Raw genomic sequence first — 12,169 nt, forward strand, 5'->3', positions numbered from 1 at the left:
TTTGACCTATTTACTGTCTTCTTTCAAAAATTTTTCTTCTTGACTTGCTGGTGGTGATTTCTCTTCGTTCCCTTCCTTTGCTAGCTATTCTGTATCCGGTGTTTGTCACGGATCCACCACAGGCCCTTAGCTTTTATACATAATTTCCCAGGTGCTCTCCTTCGTATCTATGATATCAGTGGCCTCCAGATTAATACAGTCCAAATCCATATGTGTAGCAAGTTAATTTCTTCTGGAATATGTGTACTGCTTATTAGATAACCTTCATTCAGTAGCCCATCAATATCTGAAATTCAACATATTAAAAACTAATCCCATTCTCTTCTCTAGCAAATATCTCCTCTCTTTTACTGATTCATTTAACTGCTTTGTTGTCCACTTTGTTGCTTTAGCTTGATGATTTGAAGTCATCTTTGGCCTCTCCCTCTTTTCAACTCCCCACATTAAGTACTCTAGATTCTAAACCTCAAAATATCTCTCATACCCACTCCTTTTTCTTTCAGGCTATATCAGCTCTCAACTAAACTGTTATGATTGTCTCCTTGCTAGTCTCCCTGAAGCCTCATCCTTTCCCTTACTTACTGAAAAACTAGTTCACCAAACAAGGATTGCAAGTCCTATAGACTAGCTAGTATATTTGTCTGACAAACACAGATTAGTCTATTAAGACTCAAAACATTGTCTTTTTTTTTTTTTTTTGAGACAGAGACTCACTTTGTGCCTTGGGTGGAGTGCCATGGCATCCTAGCTCACTGCAATTTCAAACTCTTGGACTTAGGAGATCACCTTGCCTCAGCCTCCCAAGTAGCTGGGACTACAGGTACCCACCACAAGGCCTGGCCAGTTTTTCTAGTTTTAGTAGAGATAGGGTCTCACTTTTGCTCAACCTAGTCCCGAACTCAGGCTCAGGCTATCCGCCTCTTTTGGCTTCCCAGAGTGGTAGGATTACAGGCATGAGCCACTATGCCCGGCCTAACATTTTCTTTTTGAAGAAACATTCTTCATGTTTCTGAATCTGAGACTCCTTTCCCTCCCCCCTATATTGTGCTCCCTCAGTACATTGCTTATATCTTTATTATGGTATTTGTGAAATTATACTGTAATTACTTATTTACATGTCTGCCTTTATAGTGAATATCTACTGAATTGTCTTCCTAGGGTATCCATTCTAAACAGTTGTCCTTCCCTTCAACCTCCTCAAATATCTTTCCATTCTTATTTCCAGTCCTATAGTCATAATCTGTATAATTAGATGAAAAACTCTTGTAACATCATGACTATGACCCACATAAGGACAGGTAGTCCTAGGAATTTGGGATTGAGAGAAAGATCATTTTTATTTTAATTGTATATGTAACATATAGGACTATAGGTAGTCCTAGGAATTTGGGATTGAGAGAAAGATCATTTTTATTTTAATTGTATATGTAACATATAAAGTTAGAAACTGTAGGGACCAGTTTTCTGCCATAAGAACTGGAGAACATTCTACAGCAGTGGTTCTCAACCTTCCTAATGCCGTGATGTATTTTCATTGTTACAGAGGGGTTGCAACCCACAGGTTGAGAACCACTGTTCTACTGGAAGAGGGAGAAGAATGGAAATGAACAAGGATCAGGTAAGGCAGTGTGACAGATAATTTTACTTATCAACTTGACTGGGTCATGGGACGCTTGGATATTTGGTTAAATGTTATATCTGGGTGTGTCTGTGTAAGGGTGTTTCTGGAAGAGATAGTAGGTGGATTGTGGACTCAGTGCAGCAGATGGCCTTCTCCGCTGTGGGTGGGCACCATCCAACCTGTTGAGGGCTCAAATGTTGAACAAAGAGGTGGAGGAAGGTTGAATTCACTCTCTGCGTGATTACTTGAGCTGAAATATTGATCCTTTCCTGCCCTTCGTGTTCCTGGTTCTCAGGCCTTCAGACTTAAACAGGACTCTGTACTGTCAGCTCTCTGGCTTTCTGCCTTTGAACTATACTCAGTTTTCCTGAGTCTTCAGTTTGCAGATGTAGATTGCAGAACTTTTTAGCCTCCATAATCACATGAGTCAATTCCTTATAATAAATCCTCCCTCATTTACAGAGGGTGCCAAAAAATGTATACACATTTTAAGAAAGAAAAAAACTATATTAAATTATAATATTCAAGTCACATTTGACTTCTGAAATTATAAGAGAAGCTCAATGTGACTTGTATTCACTTGTATTCATCTTTTGCTATCAGTACATATTTATTATAATTTTAATATAGTTTTTTCCTTTCTTAAAACGTGTATACATTCTTTGGGTACCTTCTGTGTATATGTTATATACACATATATAAAGTATATAAACACATATACTATTGGTTCTGTTTCTCTGAAGAACCCTGACTAACACAAGGAAGAACAGGAATTCTTGACTGTATTCAACTCCTAATTCCAAATTGTTGAGGAGACATGTAGTATCCATGCCTTTGGTCAGGTCTTAGTGCTATTGTTCTCTCTCAGCAATTTGGAAAAAGAGAACTCAAAAGAGATAAATAAAACTCAAAAGAGAACTCAAAAAAGATAAGATAAAAAGAGGAGAGGAGAAGTGAAAATGAAAAAAACATATGAAGGAAATTGGAGAAGAACCAAACTGAAATGAAAGACAGAAGGTAGCAAATGATCTGAAAAAATATGAAGAAGAATGATTAGCGGTAAAATGTTTGGCTGTCCTGCTCTGACTCTGCTTTCCTAAGGCCAAGCAGCCTTTCCCTCTTCCTTTCACTTCTGCCCATTTGCTGTCCAAATCAGGTAGGAGGGTCTAGCAGGGGAAGCCTGGTACCTCCTGGTGCCCTAGCTCTAGTCCTCCATAGTTACAGAGAGATGACTCTAGAGAGCATGGTCTAATGGAAGTATCTGGACTTTGATTTCAGACAGATGGGTTCAAATTGAGGGAGGTTATAAAATGATTAGATGGCAGAGTGAGAGACAATAGAAATAAAATGACTCTCTCAAAAGGAGAGGGAGGGACCAGGGGTAGAAGCATGCTAAGTTTGCTGTTACATAGTAGGAAATTTGGGATATAGATCAAAGTGACTCCTGTATATCAAATTTCCCTTTAATTTATTCCACTACTCAGTTACAATCATGCTTTTTCCTTGAACTGTGTGAGATGTCACTATATAAATATTTAGATATTTAATTTAAAAAAAGCCATCTTTTCTCTATGTCTAATATCTATTTACATCTATTGTTTCTTGATTGTTTACCAGCACTGACTTTGCTACCTCCACTTCTCCCTTCCAGGAAGGCTTGTCTCTTAGGATCTTGTCCTGGGACTAAACTTAAATTCCACAAACCAGATTCCAGGAGGATCTCACTGTTTGTTTTCTTTGTCCTTTTTAGAGTTCATCCCGATTTGCCCTCTTACTCTTATCTCTATCTCCCATCTTCATTAGTTCTCCACCTGTAGCCAGTGGTCTTTCTCAAACAAAAGTATGACCTCATGTTTAGTTGGCATATAAAATTTCAATACCTCCCTATTGTCTGTGAAATAAAAGGCAATTTTTAACACATGGCCTAGAAGACTCTATGTGATCTGGCCTCTACTTACCTCTCCAGCCTTGTCTCTGTCCATTCTTTTTTTTTGGCAGTTTTTGGCCAGGACTGGGTTTGAACCCACCACCTCCAGTATATGGGGCCAGCGCCCTACTCCTTTGAGCCATAGGCACCACCTATCCATTCCTCATCTAAGGCACCAAGATTTCATCCCCTATAAAGGGTCCTCCAGCCACAGTGAACCTCTTTAAATTCCTTAAATTATCATGTTCTTGCTTACCTTGGGTTTTCTCTCCCTTTTGTTCTCCCCTGCTGGAAAACTCTTTCTTCTCCTGTTCTCTGGTTGCAGGCCAAATTCACCTTACTCTTCAGGTATCATGTATACTGCTTCCCATGTGGGCCATGCTCCATCAGAGCAGCTACTTTTAATGGCTTTTTTCCTTATCTATCATTTTCCTTCCTATCATTCAGCTTGATGAGGACAGGGATGTCTTTCTGTTAGCTCTTCCACTCCCAGCACCCAGCAGTGTCTGGTTTTAGCAAGTGTTCAATAAATGCTGGCAGAAAGAATGAGAATGCCAGTGTCTTCTTTGCACTGACCACCCCCACTTCCCCTTCACTTCTGCTTATATAAGCTAAGTTGTTCCTCATTAGTTGCAATAACTTATTTGGTGAGTTTATCTTTTAATACTTATTTCCTACCCAACCATTTTAGTAAGTGCCCATTTTTTTCAGCCCTCAGATTAGAAAATTACTCAATAAATCTAGAGATGACAGTGGATTAATATAGAGTCTCTTTAATAGGTATTTGTGTTTTCCAAGGGTCTAGTCCAAACTGGTTGAGAAGTTAATTCATAGCAGCCTTTAAATCATAACGTGACTAACTGTGAATAATGTTATAATGCATATATATGTATTTGAATGAATGAATGAATGATCGAAGGAATAACTGGAGTGCTATTTAACAATTCACCTTCTATATTCCCAGTAGGGATTATGTCACTCTCAGCTCCTGCATGTTGGCGATAGGGTGATATTTCACACATCCCTTCCTCTTCTTCTTATCGTGTGTATTATTCAGCAAGCTCTGTCCATTGATAGTTCCTTCTCCATTAGAGCGTTTTTCTTTGAACACAACCATCTGCCTAAGGATGTGAACCTCAGAACTGAGTTTCTCCTAAGTGGGAACTGAGGCTCCCTGGGTATGTCCAGTAATGAAAGCCGGAGTGAAATTAACTGCTCTTGCCCCGACTTAGGGCCTGGACAGGTGGCAGGTATCAACAATGCTAGCAAAAAAGATTTGTCTTGTGATGCTGAACATATCCTTCCCGAGGTCAATCTAACGTCTTGGCGACTGAAGTTTAAATAGTGGTGATGTCTACATTTTAAAAACACTAAAATGGAAGAAGTTATTTTGGAAAAATTTAAATGACTGATAGATTCTCAGAGCTCAATCTTTACATGAATAGCAAGTGCTAAATGATGTGGTCAAGACAAAAGAGGACAGAAGCAGGAGATGAATGTAAATGATGCCCTACTTTGAACGTCCTTGGGCTCATCAAAGAATATAAAAGGGTTTTCTGAAGTACCACTCCGAAGAATTTCAAGGCCCTTATTTGCTGCCTCCTTCCCAAGGAGAGTGCATGTATATGTGTGTGGGGTTGGGGTAGGTGGGTGCGCGCACCAGAAGGGAAGGGAGCGCAGAGCGGCCACCGCTCTCCAGAATAAACAGCAGAGGGAGAGGCTCCGCAGCGCCCGCGAGAGAAGGGGAGTGGGGCGAAGGGTGACTGGGGAGGGACGAGGTAGGGCAACCGGGGTGAGGGCCTGAGGAAGGGCACGAGACGCGCCCAGGGGCTGGGAGCTAGGAGACCGAATTCCTTGGATACCTGAAGCCGCTGCCTGAAGAAGCTGACAGCGGATCCGGAGCGGGCGCACGCCCTGGGGTAGCCCTCGTATCCCGAGTCTCCCTGCTCGGTACTCCGACCTTCAGCGCAAGGTAAGGAGCGGCACAGGGTGCTGCGCTAATCCTCGCACTGCGGGGACCCGCCGTACGAGGGGCCAGCTCGGCTTCCCCTGGGCTGTCACCTAGCTGCCTCCTGTCTAGCTGACGCCCCAGCGGATGGTCCACAGCAGTTTGACCCTCACTATCCGGGTTTCTGCACCGCCGCCATCGAGACCCAGTCTCCTCTAGGGGCAGCTCCTGAAACCCTGCAGCCCCGGCGCTGAGGTGGGGGTAGGCAGGAGGTCCTCCTGCTCTCCAGGTGTGTGGTGCAATCGCAGACGCACCGATTTCCCCTAGGGTCTGTAATTCCCAGGCTGAAATGTCACGAATCTCCTTCCAGAACATGCACCCCTTTACCCGCTTCTTTTCCTATCCTAACTTTGGGAAGAATATTGACTCTTAATTAAGGTAAGTGTACTATCTTATCTTTTCTATTTGCACCGTCTTTTTTTCCATAAATACTGTGATAAGTTTATGTGGGTTTCAGGATGACTGGGATGCTAGAACTTTATTACAGCTTAAAAATTTTGCTAATGCTCAGGAGCTGAGGAGGAAAAAAAATCTGGCCCCCACCCGGAGATCTGATTCAGAAGTCTGTAGAAGTCTGCTGTGTTCTCTCTCTTTCCCTCCCTCCCTTCCTCCCCCACCTCATTTAAAAAGCACCTCAGTGATTGTGATGCCCTCCCCAACCAACACAGTCTCTGTAAGGTAGTTGAGGAAGAGGGAATACCCAAGGTTGCTAAGCATCACTTGGAAATGTTAGTGTGGATAGAGATTGAAAATAGAGTGAAAAGCGTGAAAGTCAGGTCCTTTCAAGTGGATGAATTTGTGTGCTATCATTGGTTCCAGGATGGCAATTTTGGGAAGGGAGGGTTAACTCAAATGAGATGTGAAGAGGAATACTGTGCTTCCAAGAGTTAAAGAGTTAACTTTTAAACTTCAAAATTTTAAATGTAAGAATTCATTTACAAGTATTCTGGCATTTAGTTAGAAAGGGCTGAGGCCTTTTCTTCCCAGAAGCAGAAAATCTTCCTTTACTGCTCCCTTGCCTGAGGTTTTGTCAATAATCTAATGTGGGTTATTGGCATTTTCACATGTTGCTTCCTTTAAGGCTGAAGACTCAAATGGACTATTATCTCTAGGAACCAAGAGGAGGCATTATCGTATAAATTAATTTAGATCCTGTTTATATTCTACATTCTTAATTATTTGACCAAGTTCTTTTAAGTTATATTGTATGGTCACAAATGTCAGTGTTTCTCTGCCTTGCCGTTTATCACTGATGTACATACATCTGCTGCTTTTCATGTATCCTGTATGTACCAGAACCATTCTAAGTATCTATCAAATCGTCAGAGGGTAACTGCCAGGGTAAATAAAGATTTTTACTCATCTGTCTCTTGGAAAATTGAAGTGAAGGACTACTTTTTAAAAATACCGTAAAGTAAGCATAATATTAAAATACATATTTCTTTTTTGAAACCAGATGCTTAGGGATGATATTTGGTTCCTGCTTTTAAGCATATTAAGAACAGGAGACTGTCAAGTATTTTGAACTTTTAGGAGTCACTGTCTAGCTATGGAGCCAATGTGATTGTTTTCCTGACAAACTTTTTCTCCTTTCTAAAATTAACTTTCCCCCAGGAAAAATAGTGCAGATGCACATGATTCAGCCAACCAAGTCCAGCAAATACTCTTTGAAATTTTATAATGATCTTAATTCATCTCTATAGATCTAGTGTTTGCAATCTACACCACAAAATATGCAGAAATACTCCTTGCTTGCTGACCTTTGCAAAGCATTAGCTTAACAAGGTAATTATGGAAAGGGTACGATATTATGTTATATATTTTATTGGTTAAGGCAAAACTATTATTATTTTCCTAAGATTTTTGTGTACATGTGTATACACTGGGTCTGGGACTTCCATAATTACATATTTTATATATGTATATATGACACATGTTTTCAATAGAAACAAAACCCACAATATTTTTCTCTGTGGCAGAGCATTAGGTTTTGATTACTTTTTCATGGAAACTTTAATATGACAGAACTAAGAGCTTCAAGGAAATAATTCCATAAAGATCTATTTGGAACTAGAAATCCTTAAAAAATAAAGGATGTTTGAAGCCTTAGTCTGCATGCTTAGCCTACATTTAACAGTCCTTTGTGAGTAAGGGTGGTAGATCCAGTTCTGGCAGCCTCAGACAGGGATGATTAGACCCTGCCAGTCTTCTCTAGACCTTTAATTTGGTCTGTAACTTGATGCTTCACTGACCCTACACTCTCCCTGCCATGCTAACTCACAGAGGAATTGCTGGCACTCTGGATTGAATTTTTTCTCCTCCCATCAATTAGAACTTGTCTGCATAGGTTGCAGAATGCAGTTATATTTTTAGCTCAGTATTCTAAGAAATACCTTTGGCCACGAAGAGAGTAGTAGTCTTAGTGTGGCCTGCATCACAAATTGCCTTATTTCATTGAGTGATGTTAATTTCCCAATGATTCAACTATGTAGAAATAATAGTGTATTAAAATTGGAAAGCACTTTAGCAGTCATCTAGATTTTAATCACTTCCTTCTACAGATGAATATTGAAGGGCTCATAGCCATAATCCAAACTTGAAGAAGAGATATTAGATTTTATGTTCTTTCTAGTTCTTTAAGTAATGAGAATTTTGTTCATTTGAAGTAAATTGATGAGGTCAGTAATGTAATGTCAGTGACAGCAAAGTAGATTGCAAATTTCAGCTGTTTTTCCAATGAAGACTGTGTCCTTAAAGGCAATGTAGGTCACTCAGAAAGGCAGTGAACTACTCTAAACTAGCATCTAAGGTTTTTCCTTATATTGGGTAGGGACTACTTCAACTAACAGATACAAGAAAAGAGGGTACACTAAGACAAATGTAAAGAGAGAAGAAAGAGCAAGGTAGTGGGTGTGTGAAGAGCATGACTTACTAAATCAGCAAATAATTCAGGAATTCCATAGGGAATTTCATTTGAAATAATGGAAACTATATTGGAGGGTCTACCTGTCAAAACCCTCCTTCATTGAGGCTTGCCCTTTGGAAGTCCTACTATTTGTTTGAGACAGAGTCTCACTATGTCGCCCTTGGTAGAGAGCTGTGGCATCACAGCTCACAGCAATCTCAAACTCTTGGGCTTAAGGATTCTCCTACCTCAGCCTCCCAAGTGGCTGGGAGTACAGGCACCCGCCACAATGCTGGCTGTTTTTTTTTGTTGTTGTTGTTGTTGTTGTTGTTGCCATTGTTGTTTGGCAGGCCCGGGCTGGGTTGGAACCCACCAGCCCTGGTGTTTGTGGCTGGTGCCCCAACCACTAAGCTATAGGCGTCAAGCCAGAAGTCCTTTTTGATGTTTTTATCTTGACATCTTAAAGATCCCAAGATCCTAGTGGTGAATATTTTTATTTTATCACTATTTATGAATGAGTTTGTCCTCATATATAGTCATCAAGAGGATTGAATGCAATCTTGAAAGATTATATAGAGGTAGAGAAGTATTCTTGCCAGCACCACAACTTGCTACTATTTGTTGAGGTATTTTACCTACGTTAAGAAAGTATCTTCACAGCCCTAAGAGGTAGCCATTATTACTACACTTTTAAAAAAAAAATTTTTTTTTAGACAGAGTCTCACTCTTTTGTCCTGGATAGAGGGCCGTGGCATCATTGTAGCTCATAGCAACCTCAAACTTTTGGGCTCAATCAATCCTCCTGCTTCAACCTCCCAAAAGCTGGGGGGGACTATGGGTGCCTGTCACGATGACCAGCTAGTTTTTCTATTTTTAGTGGAGTTGGGGTCTTGCTCTTGCTCAGGCTGATCTCGAATTCCTGAGCTCAAGCAATCTACTCACCTCAGCCTCATAGGGTGCTAGAATTACAGGTATGAGCCACTGTGCCCAGCCTTCATTATTACTACCTTTATATAGATCTGTGAATCAAAGAAGTTAGCATTTCCACCAAGGACATGTATCTTTTTTTTTTTTTTTCCAGGCAGAGTCTCACTCTGTTGCCCTCAGTGGAGAACTATGGCATCATAGCTCACAGCAACCTCCAACTTTTGGGCTCACACGATTCTCTTGCCTCAGCCTCCCAAGTAGCTGAGACTTCAGGTGCCCACCACAATACCCAGCTATTTTTCTTTTTTAGACACGGGATCTTGCTCTGGCTCAGGCTGGTCTCCAACCTGTGAGCTCGAACCGAAGGCAATCCACCTGCCTCAGCCTCTCAGAGTGCTAGGATTACAGGCATGAGCCACCATGCCTGGCCCCATATATCCCTTCTTAACATTCTACCCTATTCCCCTAATGAGTGCAAGCTGTTGACCATGAGTCTATATGATAGTCTATAAAGTGTGAGTCATTTTGAGATACCTGAGATGTTTCCTAATTCTGCAAAGACTTTTTAAAGTTTCATATTATTTTTAATTTTTTGGTTTTTATTAAATTAGCTTTATACATTGATGCGTTTATGGGGTTCAGTGTACTGATTTGATATACAATGTGAAATGCTTACATTGAACTAAGTAACACATCCATCACAATTATACTCTTTTCTTAATAGTTTTGAAATGTACCATTGCATCATGCACATTAGGTAAGGTTCCCCCAAATACCCTTCTCTCATCTCCCCCCTCCTTTCCCCTGTCTTCTCCTCTTTACTTTCTGGACTGTAGTTATGTTTTACCATTCATATGAATGTGTAGGTGATTATATATTGATTTTATAGTAGTATTGAGTACATTGAATACTTATTTTTCCCCATTCTTGAGATACTTTACTAAGAAGAATATGTTACAGCTGCATCCAGGTGAACATAAAAGATGCGAAATCTCCATCTTTTTTATGGTGGTATAGTATTCTATGGTGTATATATACCACAATTTGTTAATCCATTCATGGGTCAGTGGGCACTTGGTTTGTTTCCATGTCTTGGCAATTATGAATTGGGCTGCAATAAACATTCTGGTGCAAATGTCTTTGTTGTAGAATAATTTTTGATCATCTGGGTATATACCTAGTAGAGGAATTGCAGGATTGAACAATAGGTGTACTTTTAGTTCCTTGAGTATTCTCCAAACTTCTTTCCAAAAGGTTATATTAGCTTGCATTCCCACCAGCAGTGTAGAAGTGTTCCCTTCTCTCTATATCCCCACCAGCATCTGTAGTTTTGGGATTTTGTGATGTGGGCTAATCTTATTGGAGTTAGATGATATCTCAAAAGTGGTTTTAATTTGTATTTCTCTGATGATTAAGGATGATGAGCATTTTTTCATGTGTTTGTAGGCCATGCACCTGTCTTCATCAGAGAAGTTTCTGCAGCAACTCAACTACATATGTTTTTATATTTCAGTTTATGTGTACTTAATGTATGAAACTCAACAGTCTTATATTAATTACATACCTCATTGCTGAATATCACTATGGTGAGGCAGGAGGATCAATTGAGTACTTTTTGTAGGATGAGTTCACAGACATTATTGTCAGGCCTGTAAGACAACAGCTCTGAGGGTCATTCCAGAAAAAGAGTTCCAAAATTGCTTTGAAGGATGAACTGGGTGCTGGCTCAGTGCCTAGCTTCCCAAGGGAAGTACCTCAAAGGTGACTGTGGTGATATTCACCAATGAGGTATGTAGTCTTTTTTGTAGGATAAATTCATGAACTTAACTGTCTGACCTTGAATGTATGGGTTTGGCTGTATAGAGGGTGCCAAAAAAATGTAAAAATGCCAAATAATGTTAAAATTGTAATGCTCGGGGTGGCACCTGTGGCTCAGTGAGTAGGGCGCTGGCCCCATATACCGGAGGTGGTGGGTTCAAACCTAGCCCTGGTCAAAAACTGCAATAAATAAATAAATAAAAATTTTAAAAAAATTGTAATGCTCAATACAAACGGATTAATGAAAGATGAATACAAGTCACATTTGACTTCTACAATTACAAGAGGTGCTCAGAGTGGTTATCATCAGTGTCCAGACACTTCTGGTTACAGCAAATTGCTGCTTGGGTGATGTTGGACCCAAGGACCTGTTGCTGTGTAAGGCCTCTTGGATTTTCCCCATGCACATCCCACATAGTACTACTTGTCTCAAACTTATCACAAATGTGTGCACTTGCTAGGTGTGTTGAAGGTTCTGTTGCACCTCATGCCTCCATTGTTGTACTTACACAACATTCTTGAATTTCAAATAACCCTTCAAAATGGTCTTGCACTCCTCCAACAATAACCATGCTTCTGCCATTTGTCCTGCCTGTTGCACAGTGAGCTAGCATTCCTTTGATCAAAGCCACCTTTTTTGTGAACATCATGCTACACATCGCTACCACAATTCAATTCAACTTCAAAAAGCAATATATAGGCTCGGTGCCTGTAGTTCAAGTGGCTAAGGTGTAGCCACATACATCAGAGCTGGCAGGTTCGAATCCAGTCCAGGCCTGTCGAACAACAATGACAACTACAACCAAAAAATACCTGGGCATTGTGGCAGGCGCCTTTAGTCTTAGCTACTTGGGAGGCTGAGGCAAAGGAATCACTTAAGCCCAGGACTTGGAGGTTGCTGTGAGCTGTGATGCCACGGCACTCTACCCAGGGTGACAGCTTGAGGCTCTGTCTCAAAAAAAA

The 12,169-nt window shown here is 40.6% G+C and overlaps 1 protein-coding gene across 1 annotated transcript in view; it reads left to right on the forward strand.

The window, feature by feature from the left end:
• The first annotated feature begins 1,584 nt into the window (after window positions 1–1,584).
• RNF144B (ring finger protein 144B) overlaps window positions 1,585–12,169 on the forward strand; it is a 179,023-nt gene continuing 168,438 nt past the window's right edge. The window contains exon 1 of the mRNA XM_023512276.1: window positions 1,585–1,618. Coding sequence (XP_023368044.1) covers window positions 1,598–1,618 — 21 coding nt within the window. The 5' untranslated portion in view covers window positions 1,585–1,597. The remainder of the gene's footprint in view (window positions 1,619–12,169) is intronic.

Source organism: Otolemur garnettii, unplaced genomic scaffold (genome assembly GCF_000181295.1).
Source record: "Otolemur garnettii isolate 467f Iridium unplaced genomic scaffold, OtoGar3 scaffold00026, whole genome shotgun sequence".
In the NCBI taxonomy this organism is placed as follows: Eukaryota; Metazoa; Chordata; class Mammalia; order Primates; family Galagidae; genus Otolemur; species Otolemur garnettii.